Raw genomic sequence first — 19406 nt, 5'->3', positions numbered from 1 at the left:
TTGGATTAGGAACTCAGCTCTCACCGTAGAGACCTGGGTTCGAGTTTAGAGCTGTGACGATTCTGTAATAGGTAGAGGAACAGGGTTGTCCACCACAGCCTGATTTCTGAAGACAATTCACATCTGAACTCCTTCACCCAACAAAACGTTTTTACAATTTATCTTTTGTCCCTGCGCAAGGATGACACGCACAAATCAAGAAATGGTCAAAAAAAGACATACTATTGCAATTAAAATTGCCTTGCATCCAACCACCACCAGCACTGTTTTGTGAGTTCTACATCAGAAAAATGTCTAATTGCATGTTGAAGTGAATTATCCAATCTGATTAGAGTATTTGAGAGCATGTATGTTTAATCATTTTAGCTGCGCTGAAACCACACTTGAGCTTCCCATTACTGGATTCTTAATTAGTTGATCAACCCTGTCCCTTTATTCATATGAGCATGTTCTACTGGATTCACGGGTTCAGGCTCTTTTATTTCCAGGTAATCTCTCACAATCATTGCTTGTACACACATGCAGTTTTTTCTGCAGTCCCAAAGTTGAAATTCTCAGACAGCCATGAAAGGAACCAGCACATACAAGAAACCTAAACAGGGAAACTGAAAGGCAGTTCATTAAACTGGCCTGGAATATTTTCTTTAAATCCGTAACTGTAAGTGAGTAGGTCCAAAGAGATGGTGCTACTAAAGCAACACAGAGAAGGTAAGCCACGTTCAACAGCTTTTGTTGATAAAACAGGTTCAAGTGCGAAGAAAAGTTTGAAGAGAGCTTGGTTCACTAAGGGTGTTTCTGTGAATAAACAACCAAAAGCCTTATCCAAATTGAAAGGGGGAAAAGATATTTTCAAGTGTGGAATTTTCAGTTCACACTTCAAATGGTTTGTACCATCTTTCAAGCTGCGCATCACTCCAATAGCTCAATGGAACACTGTTCACATACTCCTGTAACCCAAATCCTATTCGAACTAAAGCACACCCTCTCTTTACTAGAGAGATGCTCAAACATGAAAGAACTGAAGCAAATTCACACCCATATGATCAAAACAGGACTAGTTCTAGATACCATCTCAGCCAGCAGACTGTTAATTTATGCGCATTATCCACTTCAGGCGACTTACTCTATGCTCGGCGTGTTTTCCACACAATCCAGTCACCCAACACCTTCATGTGGAACATCATGATAAAAGGCTACTCCAATGACAAGAATCCTGAAGGAGCCATTCTTCTCTACAACCAAATGCTCCATAATTCAATTCAACATACTGAATACACTTTCCCGTTCTTGCTCAAGGCCTGTGCTAAATTAGCAAGGTTGGAGGAAACCGAACAAATTCATTCCCACATTGTAAAGACTGGCTTCAGCTCAGATGTTTATTCTGCCAATTCTTTGCTTCATGCATATGCTAAATCTGGTAAGCTTGTCTCTGCTCGTTGCCTATTCGACAGAATCGCGGAACGAGACATTGTCTCTTGGAATTCAATGGTCGATGCATATGTGAAAAATAAGGAGATAGAGGCAGCCTGCAGACTTTTTAATCAGACGCCAGTCAAGAACGTCATCTCCTGGACCTCTGTCATTGCTGGCTGTGTTACAAGTGGTTCATTCAAAGATGCCATTCACATATTTCAGAAAATGCAGATTGCAGGTGTCATACCTGACAGCACTGTACTGGCGAGCATTCTTTCAGCTTGTGCAAACCTCGGGGCATTGGACCAAGGCAAATGGATTCATGCTTATATAGATAAAAACCAAATGCAGATTGATGAAGCTCTTGGTTGCAATCTTGTCGATATGTATGCTAAATGCGGTGACATTGTAGATGCTTTGAAAGTTTTTAGGACTATCAAAAACAAAGGTGTTCATACATGGACAGCCATGATAACTGGTTTTGCAATTCATGGGTGTGGAAGAGAAGCCCTTGAGTTATTCAGAGACATGCAGAAGGCTGGAGTCAAACCGAATCAGATCACTTTCACTAGTGCTCTGACAGCATGTAGTCATGCAGGACTGCTCGAGGAGGGAAAATTCCTCTTCGAGAGCATGCAGAGAAGTTACAGTTTAACTTCATCAATAGAGCATTATGGTTGCATGGTTAATATTCTGGGCCGAGCTGGGTGTCTCACTGAAGCAGAAGAGCTAATTAAGACCATGCCCATGAATCCAAATGCTACCATTTTGGGGGCACTGCTCAGTGCCTGCTCCATCCATCGAAACTTTGACCTGGGAAAGCGACTTGGAAAAACTCTGATTGAAGCAGACCCCAATCATGCGGGCAGGTACATTCAGTTGGCAACCACTTTTGCTGCAACCGGGGAATGGGACCAAGCTGTCAAAGTAAGGAAGATGATGAAGGACAGGGGCGTCACAAAATTTCCAGGATGCAGTTCAATAGAATTAAGTGGAGTTGTGCATGAATTTTATGTTTGTGACTGGTCTCACCAACAGATGAAAGAGATTAATCTCATGTGGGATAGGATTATGGTGAGACTGAGACAAGTAGGATATATCCCCATGACTGGAAACTTGTTACTTGATCTAGAAGAAGAAGAGAAAGAAACTGCAATTCATCGGCACAGTGAGAAGCTGGCTATTGCATTTGGGCTTATTAATTCTGAACCTGGGACAAAAATCCGAGTTGTTAAGAATCTTCGAGTATGTGAAGACTGCCACACCGCAACAAAGCTCATCTCCGAGATTTATTCTTGTGAAATTGTTGTTCGTGATAGGACTAGGTTCCATCTTTTTAAAGATGGAAAATGTTCATGTGGAGATTATTGGTGAAACGATTAAAGATCCATCCCACCGCCTTAATCGTCACATCTAGGCATCTAGCACTGTTAAATACTAATGACATCAATAAATTCATTACATACACAAACAAGGAATAATATATTTCCAACTCTTGTTATCCCTTCCTCGGTCTCAAGGCAAAGTAGTAGCTATTTCTAATTACAAAATTTTGGGAAAGAAAAGGAAAAGAATGAAAGGAGATGCAAATTCTACAAAGTCAAGAAGGTTCATGTTTACTCAACTTCAACTAATGCTGAGATGCTGCTCAGCTGTCCATGTTTGCTTAGGTTCTAGCTGAACTTCTCGAATCTGAGGTATGACCGAAAAAAAAATAAAAAATAAAAATAAGAGCTTTATAAGTTCCCGGAAAACTGTATTATGAATATATGAAGCATTTAGTTTAGTTTGAGTGATTTTGTGAAGATCAAAATGTTCGTCCCTTTCATATCTGTCATTATTAAGAGCAATTGGTCAGAACAGCAATTATGATCTCATCATGTGTGCAAGCTCTTTTTCAGGAAACTAATGTAGATATTGCCAATAAATATTAAATAATAGTCAAGACAGATAGGTATATATAAAACTTAGATATGGTCAGTGAAATTGTGAAAAGATTGTCAACCGCCATGTCCACATGAATAATCTGACTGATGAAAGAGAGACCAAAGAATTGTGCTAATTGAGTTATAAAGTAAAAGAGATATTAGTTAGTACCTGTGCGTTTTCGACACAGACAAAGTCTCTACAGCATTGTTCCATTGTCTTATTAGGGTTCCACAAGACAGCATCAGACCAACTGCAGAGGCAAGAAGATTACTCTTGAGCATCACTGATACAGAAGATGTTTGTCACAGGAGAAAGTAATTATAACTATTGGTGGGCTTCGATTACATACTTCTGATTCCTGATGGATATCACGTCACCCAACCCATTTTCAAGTTGTATATCATTGGGGGCATCCAGGTAAACACAATCCACAAATCCAGGAAAAGAGATCGCATCCCTGAACCCAAATACAGATTAGAGATGTTACGACTTATGACACAGCTTTATCTGCAGCACCTGTAGTGTGCTTGTGTGTGTACGCGGCGTCTACATTAAGAAAAAAGGAGTTGAACACTTGGTTGAAACAGCCACGCAATATAAAATTCAGATAACAGATAGATGTGGATATTATAAACCAGTACAGTTAGAATTTTCTATCACACCAAATTTTTTGTTGGAAAGCAGAGAAATAGACCTGTTAAGCATGACGCTTAATCTGAGACTGGGAAAACGTAATTACATTGACCAATCTTGATACAAAGATCAGAACAGACCTGTTCTCAATACTCTCCAATGGATTCTTTGGGTCAGGATCCTTGTTCAGAGTTTTGCAACCGTTCAAACCTTTCACTGATACCCCTGTAATAGATGCCTGCATGGTAGAAAGAAGTAATTTTGTAAATCCATGGGGAGAACCTAACTGCATATGACACGAGTCCATTTTCGCTACAATGTTTGCTTCCGTCCTAATCAAGTGCAAACACATGTACAAGCAAACAAAAGATGTGATGATCACGTATGACCAAGGTATGACTTTGAAACCGAATTCCAAAGCCTAATTCGATTTTTGGGTTCGACAACCTTGTTCCTCGAGAAGAACACGAACTCTCACACACAAGAATTCAACTGAGAAAACCTTTTTCTAAACTCATAAAATTTTATTAATCTTCCACTCTAATTATCGCCAAATGCCTACAATATAACTTTCTACTATTTTGATAATAGAAACATATTCTAAAAACAATTCTAATCAAAGTAGAAATATAAAACTCGTAATTAAAATAACCCCAAAAATATAAATAGCCTAAAACACTCTAAAACGCTAATTAAACTCAATTCCTAAAAATCCCAAAAAAACAATAAAAATAATAGGAACTAATTTGGGGATGATTAACTCTAGGAAGCATCGAGATAGAATTTTGAAGTACAATTTCATTTAACACTTTTGTTTGGTAGCACATATCTTGGAGACTGATCGCGACGGAAGTAAACTTTGTAGCAAAAATGGGCTCCATATGACACTATAGTTATCCAAAAACGATATGCCACACGACACTCCAGTTGTTATGGCATCTGGATAAAATACCAGGGTATGACCTCGACTCCTTGAGACATGGTTTGACAGTACAACATGGGTAAACCATGACGCACATATGCTGCACGTGATACAGAAATCTCTGCATTGTATATAAATAAGACGTACAATAGAATAAAAATGATTCAGAAGATAACATCCTCATTTCTCTTGGTTCTTATGCACACACCTAACCCACAATAACAAAGCATTTTTCCAGAAGTTTGAGTCAGCTAGATGAAAATTGCTCATCCTACATTAAATGAGTACATGTTTAATCCCGATTGGGCCATCTAGAATAAAACAATTTGGAAATGCAAATAAGAGAATTGGATCCTTACACTAAAAGTAAGTATGCAAGGCCGAACTAAAAGAGAAGGACCGGTTATCAGTATTTGTTACTGTCAGCACTGTTGAAAGGCTGTTAGCATTCAGTATAACCTGAAAAGCGTATAAAGAAGTGAGAACACAGTTTTGGGTCAGGTGTGAATATAAGTTTAAAAGCCACATTGGATAATAAATTGAAGTAGTAGAAAGGTATTGACCTTGTATAAAGCTTTGAAGCTGAAGTCCCACATAGAACGACTGTAGGGATCATCCTTCAGCTCGAGAGTTATAATAGGATTTCCTTCTACACTTTCAGAATCTGCAATGGACCAGTTCATATTTCTTGCAAATCCGTGCTGGCAAAAGAAATATGCATCTCTAAGGAATCGATAAAAAAATGGGAAATGAAATTGGAAATAGACTTCTGTTGCTAATATTGCTTACGCACATACACAACACAAATTAATAGCAACAGAGCTTTTATACAAATGGAAATTTTGTAAGCCTCATTAGAATAAGGACCGGGGGGGGGGGGGTGCGGCAAACAGGGCGGACCTAGGGCAGGGCTAACAGGGGCTATAGTCCCCCCCTGACTTTCTATAATAATAAAAAATATTGTATATACTACTACAGTTAACATAAATACATAATACTATTTTATGCTATTTTTGCTATGTGAGATTGATTTCTTCCTTCCAAAAACATTACCTAAAGTAGCAGCCTCCCCTCACCCAAATCCTGGTTCCGCCCCTGAGGTCAACTGATGTAGAGACCCTTATTCATCTAACCCTATATTAGTTATTGGAAATTCTTTCCTAATCCAGAAATAAATCTTTGAAGACCCTTGCTTCGTTTTGTAACCAGTGGGTGACACATTAAAAGAAGATATGGAGATGGGTAAAACAAGAAAATAAACTGTACCTGCTGTATTGCACCAGGTCCAAACTGTGGGAAACAATGTGGGATGCCACCGCTAATTATCATTCAGATATAGTTAGTATGATAAGTGGAGCTTATAGAAATTTTTGACAAGAAGATCATCTGATTAAAACATAAAAAGATATATAATAAACATAGAGCCAAGATTCAAAACAATCATGATACTTAAGTAGGATGAGGAAAATATCTACACCGTCCAATATTAACAAATTTTCAAAGTCATTTAGTTTCACAAGTGACAAGTGAGACAAATAACAAATAAATGAAAAGCCTACTGAGGTTAGATTTAACATCATACAGCTACAAGTGTCCCCGAAACAAAACCATGTAAATAAAACAAACTCAGAAAAGACAGGACAAGGAGAAGAACAGTGTGAACTAATGGAAGTGGTTAACCTGATGGGTTTCTTCCCGTCAAATACTGCATCTGGACGAACAAAAAGCAGGTCCTTTCCATTTGCAACTTTCCACAATGTAACACAGCCGCCAAACAGGTAGATCTCCGCCTCACTGAAATTTGAACCATTTTGATCTTTAAAGATGATAGATTTCAAGTTCTACGCTATATCTGCACTTGCATAGTTCATTTTAGATATCCCTGATCATTCAACATAAAAAGGAAAATAATGTGAGTAAGTTTTCGTATGTCAACTCAGAGCACTCACTGTATTTGCTAGGCAAGCAGGGTAGTATTAGATATTTATTGAAAAAGGTGTGACTTGATACAAACCCTCACCACCTTAGGTGAGATTCATTTCACTGCATTGTGAGTTTGTGACACAAAATACATTGACCCATCCCTCAGTCCAAGACTTTAGTTGGGTTAATTGCATTTCTTCAATTTGGGATTTAATGGACGATAAGTATAGCGCAAAACAACTGTTTTCCACTTTTCCCCATATACAATTCCCAAACACTTAGTTCAATGCAATATAAGGACAAATGTCAAAACTCAACACCAAAGATCTTTTTTTTTTTTTTTTTAAATAAATAAAAAAATAGCCATATATAATCAGCCTCCCCACATATATAAGCATGAAAATACCCAAAGATCAATAAGTTAATAATTACCTTCCATCAACAGAGCTCAAAACCACCTTGGGTAATTTCCCATTTCCTTCCGTGACTTTAACGCCTAAGCTAGTTTCTGAACTTAAGTTTGCAAATGCCATTCCACTAAATCTGTACACCAAAAAAATAATAATAAATATAATTTGATTGGTGCCCCAAGAAGAGAAATGGAATATAAAGAAGAGAAATAGTTACCGTTTGCGTTTTGGTAGATGGAAGGAAGAATGGGTAATGGTTGGAAATGAGGAAGGTATCGAAACTATCGCCATTTGTTTCTGTGGATTTCTGCCAACTCTTTCTAACGACCACTTAAACTAGTATACTGCATTGCAGTGGGGCGTGAGCGTAGTAGCATATTATTTATTTGACTATTTTATTATTGTTTTTTTTTTTTTTTTTTTTTTAATTTTCACGACTTAATTAATTTTTTGATAATTAGACAGATAAACTAAGGAAAATAGACTATATCATTGTCTAGTTTATCAAGTGTAACTATATTGTGTAACAATATTAATTGAATCTTTTTGCTACGGTTATTTTATTGCGTACTTGAACCATTAGTCGTGTATTAACATGTGTAACACTTTTGCACGTACACAGAAATATATAATATGATTCTTCTATCTATCAATAACTACGTATGCGGTAAATGTGAAAAAGTAGACCATTATCTCAAAGTCTAAAACACTTTAGTGGAAGTTGTATGTGGCAACCAAAATTTGTTAAATGGAAGAGACTATTTGTGTGTATAGGGACCATTACTGTGTATACACAAAGTGGGGAATGATCTGATCCTGCCCTACATAGCACCGTATATCTCCATCTAGCATATGTTGAGCCATGTATTATTAACAAACAATCTATCTATCTATGCTTCTGGTTACACCACTAGTATTACAGCACTGTAGGATAATGACGTTGTATGATAAGCGTCTGTATGTTCACACCCATTCATTGCAGTGGAGCGTGAGCGGCGTAGGAGTGGAGAAGAGATAGGTATTGGTGAGAAAGGAGAGAGAGGGAGAGATGGGTTTTGCCGGCAATTTGAGAGAAGAAAATAATCAAATCAGCAAGTGAGGGGGAGCAAAGCATGAACGGGAAATAGTGGGTGGAGGAGAGGTCGGCTGGGGAAAAGTTGGGAGAGAGAGAGTGTGGAGTTGTGAAGAGAAGAAGAGAGAGAGAGGGGGTAGGTACACACAGAAGATAAACAACATTTTGCCCAACTTTCCAAACCCAACTCAAAAACGATCGCTACAGCTCACTTGATTATTTCCATAACAACTTCATCTTTATATCGTTTTTCTTTATAGGACGGTTAAGATTTGTTACACTGATACATTTGTTTGGCAGAAGTAAATATCTACAAGACTTTAATAGTTTAATATGTTGTTTTCTTGTTTAATGTGACAGACAAAATGCTCTGGCAGAAGGTAATGGAGGATTCAAGGTCATCATTGCCAAATAATAAAACTCAGTAATCGATAACGTTAGGGTTAATAACGATCCAATACAAATGACACGGAAAAAAAAATGCCCTCAGATATCATCCTCAAAGTTGTACACTTCTAGCTCAAAAATACGAAGTTTCTACATTTCCCGCGATTCAAAGAATAAACGAGGAAAGTTTAGGACGGTTGTTAGGTCCGGTAGCTACATTCTCAATCTTCCTCACAACCAAAAGACCATCTCCAAGCACCCTCTGATAAAATAAGAGAAGAAACAAACACAGTTAGGAGGAAACGTTATCAACAGTTTTCACAACAAGGACTGATAAATCAAAAGGTGGTTTCCACTAAAAAAAATGAACTTACCCCAAAGACGACATGCTTATTGTCGAGCCAATCAAATTTTGAGCACGTTATGAAGAACTGCAGTGCAAAAGAGATCGTAGACTGAATAAGAGACTCTTGAACTATTTCATCTAAAAGATTAGAAACATCCCAAGTAAAACAAAGAAAAATTTGAGGAAACCTCTGTTGTAATAAATAGCCAATCTGTGTCTATGTTCAAAAGTCATGTGCAGTTTACAAAAACTGGTATGACTTTGTACTCAAACATTGGAACATTGTGAATATTGCATTTTGGCCTTAAATAGGTTATCAGTTCGTTTTCCTTCTTCTCTTTTTGGGGATCGAGGGTATTTGTCCAAGCAAAGACCAAATTCAAGCAACTACCGCTTGCCTAACGTATTTTCACCTAGAATAAAGGCTTGGTTTAAGTTGAAGGCTCAAGTTCAAATGCTTGAGCATATGCAATATCTCAAGAAACTCACTTAAACAATTCTCTACTTTAAAGCCATGTGCAATCTGAAAACTCAGTAGTACTCAAGAACTGGGCTATGGATTTACTCACCGATATTTGCAATCAAAGTTTCACAACTCTTGCTTTTTCACATAATGTAGAATATTAGCCTCTTAATGTGCGAAATCCAGTTTTACACCTTAAATACTAAGGGATAATTTGGACCGGACTTGAGGGGAAAAAACAAGTCTCAAATTGAACATGTAGACTTAGATTAGATCAAAGTAACAAATAACAATAACGAAATAGTACGGCATCCATTGGTGTTCGGTCCGCTATTTGCCCGCAACCAAACAAATGAACAACAAAAGGATGCATTAAGTTTGGAAGTATAAGTTAGACTAACTTGAACAGAAACTAAAATAGTTTACAATAGACCGACGAAAAAAAAAAAATATACACCGAGATACTTGAAGTTTAATTTGAGCAACAACTCTTACCATCGATAACAAGCCAGACCAAGATGCTTCGTGAATGAAATTTTCATCATCGAACTTACTTCCATATATGGATACACACCCACTACCATCGCTCAAACATTAACAACATTGTCAAATAGAGTCAAGAACAAATATGAGAGTGACGTTATAAAAATTGTGGCAAATATAACCTTGAAAGGTTTCGTGATCGAAGATTCTCAAACAAAAACATCATCCAATTTTAGGCACTCCTACCTCCTACATCATCTAACCGTCTCTCGTGTGAGGAAGATGATGTAGAAAGTAGGTCTGAAACCTTAATGTTGTCCTAGATGATAAACCAGAAGTCCACAACGTTTGAAGATTGATAAGAGATACCAACCTTTAAAAAGTCACCGGTCAGATCATAAAATCCTTGATCACCCCTGTGAAACCGACAATTTTGTAGCCAACCGGTGTTACCCCTTTTCTGCAAATCAACTCCAACGAATTGAGACATATTATCAAAAACAAATATCCTCGTAGGTGTAGCAACAATGAAACTATTGTTGGTGAACTGAAATCGTTTTATGAGGATCCCGACGCAAAGACCATCGATTCCGTGAAGATATACACTTTGTAATTTTTATCCATATAATATTTTGAAAAGTAATAGTGGGAAGTAACACACAGAGATTAAAGGAAAGTATTTCCATATACCCTAGTGACTATTAGCGTAATAAAAGAGGAATTTTCAAACTACATAATAGGCATTATCAGATTTGCGGTGAACACAAAAGTGAGTAACGACAATTTTATGCCCTAAAAAGAAGAGAAGTAATAGGGAGCTTTGTTCCCATGCAATTTGATCTTTATCCGAGATTATACCACCTCAATCAACAACAAAATAAAATAAAATCTCCAAACTATTTTGAGCCAAATCCGGTTTCTTTAAGAAACTTGAGTTCGAGACCAATATTGATCGAATCGAACCAACCAACAAGACCAATGTGTTTGAATGATGGTAAACTCCTCTTAAAACTAGCCCAATGTCATCAAAATCCACTAGACATCATTGACTAAGCAAGCAAAGGTGACACAACCAATCCCTATTTTAAGATTTTTTTATTAAACATACGATCAATGCCTCAATCTTAATGTCCGATTTTAGCTAAACCAAGGTGAAATTGTGATTCAGTTTGGGGTATCCAACCCCTTAAGTTTCAAACTTTTGAAGACGACTTCACTTGTAGAGAGAGAGAGAAATGTGTAGCACTTTCGGTGCATAAAAGCCACATTCGTTTTTTGATCCGGAAAAACCATGGATATATAATCTGACCACAAATTAAAGTTATAACTACTCAAGCGGAATAAAGGATAGCTGTATATCAAGTGTGCCGACTTACCTGTGTTCACCAAGATTTAAGAAGCTGCCTGCAAAACAAACAGATACAAAGGTCGGGTCTTCTTCCCTTCCCTCTCCTTAAACCTCCTTTTCTCAACCACCACTTCTCTTCCAAAGAAGACTCACATCCCTCCAAAAACAAAACCCCACTTCCATAACCACCACCACCAAGACCAAAACCCAATACCCTAATTTCACTAAAGCTCTAAAACAATAACAATTACAAAACCCCAAAGTAAAGTTTCACCTAAAAACGCAAGTGATGACCTACGACATGAAATAATCACTCTTCTATCATAATCAATCAGAACCAATGTTTTTGAAATCTTCCAATGCTTCATTTCGATGAAATGAATCTATTGTATTTGTACTTTGAAGTGGCGAATCCGAGAGAGAGAAATATAATAATCTGAGAGCAAGAAATATCTTAACAAAATATAGTATGTGTGATTTAAAAGATTTCAATTGGTTCGGTTTGAAGGAAAACCCACTTGAATTATGGGCGTTTTTTCAAGATAGATTGTGAGAACAGTCATGATGGAGGAGAGATTGGGAGATTGGAGGCGAAGACAAAAGAAAATGAGAAAATAGGGGGGGTACGGTCAGACACAAACGAAGGATTATTTGGGGGTACGGACAGACACAGGAGAGAGTGACACGTAGCAAGTGGTTTTTTGGGTGATTTAAGAAAAGCGACCTCAAAAGTTCGCTACGCTCACGGACTAACAAACTAACTACCCCAAGTGGAAAGTGTTGCTGAGGGTTGCTCATATACAGCTTAGGTTTAAGGAGTTGTATTAAGGCATCTCATGTGAAATATTCTTTGAGAATAATGAATTTTGTCTTTGTTTCTTTGTTGTGGGAAGGGAATAACGGAATAGTATATGGAATATTTTTTTTCATCAACAAAAACGGGAGTTTGGAATATGCACGACGTAAATTTATTGATTAGTGATTACTAAGTACTGAGTAGTTTTCTATAGGGGGAATATAAGTCGTATGAATTATATCAAAGCAGAAAGAACATAGAATATCAGACAAAGATTGACTAAAACTCGAAGTAAAAATGGCTGGACCATTTTGAGTTTTGACGAACAACATATCTCAAACCGCCAATCTTTTTTAAGACAAGCCATGGCCTGAGTCCCTAGACCATTTTGAACGAAAAATCGGTTCTCAAAACATTGGTTTAGTAACTAGCAAAGGGTAAAGAGTTTGTGTATTTGTGACATTATCTTTCGTTTCACTACAAATTTAGTGCACTAAATCCCCCAATATTTTAAGGCTGCGTTTGTTTTAGAGTTTGGTGTTTTTGTTTGCTATGGAAAAGAAAATCGTTTTCTTTTCCTTTATTTAGTTTTTGGATAACAAACATGAAATGGAAAAGAAAATAAGAAAGAGAAAAAGAAAGACATGAATAAACACATTTCATTTCCATTTTCATTTCCTTTCTTTAATATTTGCATAACAAATATGGTTTATTCCATCCATTGGTTTTTTTTTCTTTTCTCCATTTTACCAAACATACAATACCAAAATTTAGTTTTCATTTCATTCTATTCCAAAGTGACTATTCTATAGCTTTCCTTTCCTTTCCTTAGCTAAATGAGTAAACAAACGCACCTTAAACTTCATGGCGATTTCAGTCCATGAAACTACCAAAGGAACTGAATAATAGCTTGGACAACAATTTGAAGTCCTTAGCTTTTTACATGAAACTATATATTGTTGTTTTCTTGTTCATGTATTGTTAACTATATGAACTTATCATGGTTATCTCAGTCCTCAGAGCATCATCAAAGCGTTGTTATATCCTATTTCTAATGTGACAGATGGAAATGATTTTGGCAATTTCGACCCCCAACGTGCTGCCAAAACACGATTTGTATTCTAATAATTGTCAAATTCCAAACCAAATTCGTGAAAAAAATATAAATGAGCCGCATGGGACAAGTTTTGTCGTCTAGAATTTTTTTCTTTTTTTTTTAATAAAAAATAAAAACGGCTTGATTTTGTACCGTTGGGTTTTTCTACCGTTGGGCCTAAACGGATATGTTTAGGTCCGTTGGCCTTGTAGCCTATAACTATTGTTTCACTACCTCACTTCTTTTTCACCAATTCACTCATCTTTCTCTCATCTTTCTTATTTCATTAAATGGATCACCAATTCACTAATCTTTCTCTCGCCAATTCACAGAATATGGAGCACCATCATCGTCCAAGACGTAATTTGGAATTCATCCCTGCTGAAGATAAATTATTATGTCGAGCACATATGTTGCACTTGAAGGAATAGAACATAATATTGCGTTGTCAAATTATGGACCTAGGCGAGTTATTTGGGATAGAACTTATGAAATATTCAGACAGAACGACAATCGTGGAGGTAGAACCAATAAAGTCTTATTAGAACGATTTGAGAAGATTTGCAAAAATTGTAAGAAATATCTTACCTTGCAGCGTGCACTTAGGATTGTTGGTGTTTTCAATAGCGATGAAGAGCGAAAAACTGCGGCAAAACGATATGTTTCTATAAATTAAAGGAGTTGAATTTGTTCATGAACATTGTTTGGATATTTTTGGACATTACTTGAGTGGTATTAGATTATGTTTTAGTGTATTAATTTATTTAAGTTTTATAATTGTTGTAATCTATTTTTATCGTTTACGTATATGTTTTTCTTTAAATAAATTTGTATTTTGTTTTAATGAAAGTATATTTTCTTGAAAAAAATGTATTTGTTTATAAGTTGAAATTAAAAACAAAACAAATCAACTCAACTAGAAATGAAAAACATTACAAAACATTACAACTTAATTTGAATAAAAACACAAAACATCTTATAAAATTCTACGGAATTAAAAACACAAAACAATTAAAAACAATACACTATAGAATTAAACAACGTACAAATATTACATGTCCTACACTTAAATTCTAAGAGGTATGACTTGTTTATCCACCACACATTGAAGGATTGCATTGATCGCACAAGCCACACCTAGGGCATAAATCTATTGCTTCCTTGCAAAAATGACATATAGGTATGTCAACCTTTTTTAAATGATAGATATTGATATTTGAGGGACAATCATCAATATCACACTTTAGCAGTTTGTCTTACAATGTTCCATCATCATTGCTAGCTATGACCACTATCACATGCCGTTGCATTCAGGTTTTGGACATTTGATGTTAATGTATGGACATGAAGTAACGTAATGAGCAACTTCCTTACACCACTGACAAATCTTAGGTGTAGAAATGTAGACAATATTTGATCCGCCCATATTGGTAGTTGAAGTTGAGATAGAAATTGAAGTCGAGAAAGATTAGATAATGAAAATGAGAAGCTGAAGTAAGGAATGAAAATGACTTTGAATATATAGGCAAAGACCCAACGGATAGAAATATATCTGTTATGAATAAATACCAACGGATAGAAATATATCCATTGGGAATAAATGCCAACAGATATAAATTGATCCCCATTGGAAATAATGTCAACGGATATAAATTGATCCCCCCTTGGGAATAATGTCAACGGATATAAATTGATCATCTGAGAATAATGCCAACGGATATAAATTGATCCATTGGGAATAATGTCAACGTATAACGTATAAATTGATCCCTTTATTTTGGTGTATTTTTATTTTATTATGCAATGCAGTTTTGGCTTTGAGGCTCATGGGCATATTAGTCACGTTCACATGGGTTTGATTGTTCACATGAGAATTTCTTTGTCTACATAACAAAAAGCATGTATAGATTCCAAACTTGCTGTAATAATTAAAGCAATGCAATAATTAACGCAATGTATAGATTCACTAGGCCCCAAATGTCTTGACTTTAAATTAACGCAATGTAATAATTAATTTAATGCATAAAAAAATTGGACATAGCCTCTTTTGTTTAATCAACATAATTCATATACCTAAACCTATTAATATTCTCAAAAACTTGTTCAAACCCTAAAAAACAACAACCAACAACAACAACAACAATGACATCACTAAATTATTACAAAATAGTGCAATATAGCACTATAGAGCACTGCCCTGACTGCTTTGGCCACTCCCTCTCCGATTTCGCCCTCTCTTAGGAGCACTGTTTTGATACATGATATCGGTAGCTATTCTCTGAAACATCAACACAATGCAATTAAAATCTAAAATTTGATATATAAAAAAATAATTGAAAATGTAAAACATATAATAAAATTACCAAGGCTGCCAATTCATTTGTCATCTCAGCCATCCTATGCTTAGCGTTTGCTCTTTGAGTTCGTTATTCATCTAAATAGTCATAATACTGTTGAGTGTGCTCAATTAAATTAGCTCAAAACCCCTGATTGACTTGCATTTCATCTGATAAGCGAGCACGTACTGTTTCCTGCATTGTGTTAATATTGTATCTAAGTTAAATATACATAGTGTGTTTAAATTGTTGTAAGTCAGGTACAAGCTCCAAACGCTCCAAGTGAAATGTGCTCTCCATTCCCTGAGAACTAACAACGCGGTATGAACATGGGTCATATGGATCACTAGGTGGAGGTGTATGATAACCATGATAGACTCCAGATGTTCTTGTGGAACTTGCAGATTCTAGGAATTCGACGTCTAGTCTAAAACTCTGACTAGTTGCGATATCTATGTTTGCACCTCTATAAAGTGGACCCGCATATAGGCTTCCCCTAGAAACTTTCCGCCAATAAGTGTCATAATCAATAGTGGAGTTCACATCAACATAATCTGTAAAACTAGCCCATGCACTCTCAACGCGATACCGTTCAATCAAATTCCCTGGTACATCCATAGCGCGCATATATGTGGGTGGGGGAGCAAGAATATATCTATATCCAATGGTCTGCATAGTCACCCTATCTCTAAAGAACCAATCACGTATATCAGAGGCTTGCAATATGATTCTTTTTAACTACATTAGAGTATTATGCTGATAGATATGCATATTCTCAAATTGAGAACCTTGCCACGGACTCCAAACAATAGGTCTCACACTTTTCGTCTCTATTTGGATCCTAGCAGCTTGAAGATCATTATGGACCTCATCCCTTAATCTAGCATGACCGAATACAGCCCATCCCTGTGGGCGAGGTCATAAGTCCTTATCCCAATCAGTTTTCAGTATAGGATTTAAGCAAGCCAAATACTCATACCACCAGTACTGAAATAATCAAATGAAAGTGTATCTAATTTAAATTATATAATATTTAACTAACAAAATAAAATCTTATATCTTAAAAGTTAAATCCTATTGAATTACCTGTAGTATCCAAGTAATTATGTTGCATTGCTTCCCCATTTCATTTGTTTGTACAAACAAATCAAGCCCTATATATAGATGTGCCATGAAACCACCTCCCCAGTCAAAATCATCCAAGTTATCAAGGTCTACCAAATATGCTAACCAACCAGCCCGAATCCCATATTTTCCTGTTGTAAAACCCACTTGACCCAAAAAATATAACAAAAAAATCCTGATAAACTCATCCCCCTCCGCAGAGTTTGGGTCGAAGTATATATAGGGCGTCAACTTCATGTTTTATACAATATTCATAATCTAATCGATGCATGAATATTTCTCTGATAGGCATGTTCAAAATATATCTGCCTATTCTCTAGAACAAGTCTACCTTCAAAATCAAACAACGAAGGTAGTAGAGTCCTCAACCTTTCAAAATCATCTTCGATACTTGAATAAAACAAAACTGGCTTTTTCTCGCCCACACTTAATCTCGTCAGCATTGTAAAGTCAAGTGGTGTGATACCAATCACAATCTCACCACATGGAAGCTGAAAAGTGTGTGTAGTGTGCCACCATCGTTCCACCAATGCAAATATCAGTGAACGATCAGTCCGAAAGCTTGAACATGATATCAGTGGACCAAAAGGTGTTCCCAAAATTTGAGCTATTACATGCGCCATATCGTCCCCTCTTTCCACTAGGTGACTCCAGAAGTCTTTAATGCTCGGCATTGCGCATTTCCATTTCGTCGAACTCATTTTCTACATGTTGAGGAATTTAATCAAACAGTTAGTATACAAGAAAATATAAACACGATTTTAAATAAAAATCAATTGAACAACGTTCATAAACTCATACTTACTCCGTCAGTGTTATAAAAACATGAAACATGCTTGTTTGGATCGGGAGTCAATGCCAGATAATCAACAATACTCAATCTTTGTGGAAAATTGAAATTATTTTCCGGTACAAGTTCACCTTCGTTTTCCCGAGAATTTGAACTCTCCGACCCACGCAGAATACTCTTCTTACGTCTAGCTCGATGACGTTGACTTCATATAAAAACATACTATTTCTTATAGTGGCATATAATTTACATTATACTTTAGTTTTTTAAACTCATTCAAATCTTAAGACTATACGGGTCTTTAATTTTCGATATTTAATTATTCAAAAAAAAAACAAAAAAAACAAACAAACAAACTTAACTAGACCGCCTAGAGGCCACCTAATCGATCCGCCTAGACCCGCCTAATCGGCCAACCAATTTCTTAAATGATTTGGACCTAGGCGAGTCGGTTGAGCACCGCTTAGTGCCTACAGACCGCTAGACCGATTTTTAGAACAGTGACCAGAGGCACCTGAATTGTAAACGGCCTTACTTTCCTGAGAGAACAACTTCTTTTGGGTTTACGCATGGGTCCCCACTCCCCAGGGTTTCAATCCATATAAGCAGAAATCATGCAGCTTTGCTCGGCCCACAGGTAGTGTAAATTATTGGGCTTAGTTTTGGACCACAAAACTAATTCTCAAATCAAGGTAGCTTTGCACTCAAAAAATCTGTTTCACATGGACAAAATTACCATCCATACGTGGTTGCTTATGGTCCCCTCATTCCTCACGTGAATTTGCTTCGAGCAACGAGATATGAGATAGATTTTGGTGTGATTTAAAATATTTTTTTCGATAATTTCGATTTAAAATATGAAATATGCTTTGAATTTTGAATCCATCACTTTGAAACATTCCCCATTGATGACTTTGGTCTTTGGGATGAGCTCATAACTCAGTCACAGCATGAACAGTTATAGAGGACACAAACTGTTCGTTATAGCATTTGCAATGCAGGTGATAATTTCCCCCCCCTCTATCACCGCCACCTCATCACTTATTCACCCTTTTTTCACTAACCCGGTGAAAAACAAGGTGAAGCTGTGCAATGCAAAGGTGATAAAAAATATCTCGGACGGGATGTTGGATTCCGTCTGGACGTAAAAATTGAAAAAACACTCCGGACGGAATGAAACATCCCGTCCGAAAATTAAAAAAAAAAAAAAAAGTCGGAAAAATCATGCGAGGCGGAATCTAACATCCGTCCGAAAAAAAAAACCCATTTTAAAAAAAAAAACACACGAGGCGGAATCCAACATCCCGTCCGACGTTAATAAGTCGTCTGAAAAACATCGGTGGAAGGTTTCACCTTGTTTTGAACTGGGAAAAACTATCACCGAGTTTATCACCCTGCATTGCACAGCGCTTTTGGACCCAACTAGGTGATAGTTTTCACAAACCCCCCTCTATCACCTGCATTGCAAATGCTCTTAGTGAAAAGTAGTGTAGTACAACTTCAAGAGGTTTTCTATGATCCTCGATATTTGGGTTTCAAATTTTAAACATCTAAAGTTTTAAACATTACTTAATCTTTAACTTCTTAATCAATCTGAATACATACATTTTTTTTTGCTCGAAATATGAATACATACATTGTGGGATTATCGAAAAAAAAGAATACATACATTGCAGTATTGTTTTCACTAGTTTCGTGCACGCAGTGCTAGTGCCGCCAGATATCGTAATACTGTATATTTCAAACTTCAAGGAAGTGACACGAGGGAAGCGAATGGGTCGGGTTCGGTCTGATATGGTCATACCTGAATTTTTTCACAGAATTTGAATCCAAATTTCTTAAAATATATCAATTGATTCCGATCTAAACCCGACCGGATACTTTATTATTTCCCACCCGATAGGATGTAACCGTATCTGACCCCGAATACAAAA

The 19406-nt window shown here is 36.5% G+C and overlaps 1 protein-coding gene and 1 pseudogene across 2 annotated transcripts; one reads left to right on the top strand and one right to left on the bottom strand.

The window, feature by feature from the left end:
* Positions 1 to 177: 177 nt before the first annotated feature.
* LOC147514863 (pentatricopeptide repeat-containing protein At5g66520 pseudogene) lies at positions 178 to 2963 on the top strand (annotated as a pseudogene). Its single transcript, XR_015209711.1, has one exon. The product of XR_015209711.1 is annotated as a pentatricopeptide repeat-containing protein At5g66520 pseudogene (transcript).
* Positions 2877 to 7607, bottom strand: LOC147514862 (putative glucose-6-phosphate 1-epimerase). Its single transcript, XM_086592713.1, has 11 exons — positions 7448 to 7607; positions 7253 to 7363; positions 6578 to 6691; positions 6164 to 6215; positions 5461 to 5598; positions 5259 to 5356; positions 4928 to 4997; positions 4116 to 4396; positions 3692 to 3799; positions 3511 to 3592; positions 2877 to 3105 (listed from the first exon to the last, which is right to left on the bottom strand). Exons 1-11 carry the CDS (start codon positions 7519 to 7521, stop codon positions 3040 to 3042), a joined length of 1194 nt encoding a protein of 397 aa, XP_086448839.1. The 5' UTR covers positions 7522 to 7607; the 3' UTR covers positions 2877 to 3039.
* Positions 7608 to 19406: the final 11799 nt, after the last annotated feature.

The sequence above is a fragment of the Coptis chinensis genome, chromosome 2 (assembly GCF_015680905.1).
Source record: "Coptis chinensis isolate HL-2020 chromosome 2, ASM1568090v1, whole genome shotgun sequence".
Lineage (NCBI taxonomy): Eukaryota > Viridiplantae > Streptophyta > Magnoliopsida > Ranunculales > Ranunculaceae > Coptis > Coptis chinensis.
Note: the sequence above shows the minus strand (reverse complement) of the source record. Positions and strands in the feature narration are given on the sequence as shown.

Coding starts and splice junctions, on each gene's coding strand:
- LOC147514862 (XM_086592713.1), bottom strand. CDS start 7,521: ATGGCGATAGTTTCGATACCTTCCTCATTTCCAACCATTACCCATTCT. Junction 6,692..7,252: donor TTGAGCTCTGTTGATGGAAG/GTAATTATTAAC, acceptor TTCAAATTTCAG/TGAGGCGGAGATCTACCTGT. Junction 4,998..5,258: donor GCCTTGCATACTTACTTTTA/GTGTAAGGATCC, acceptor TATCACGTGCAG/CATATGTGCGTCATGGTTTA.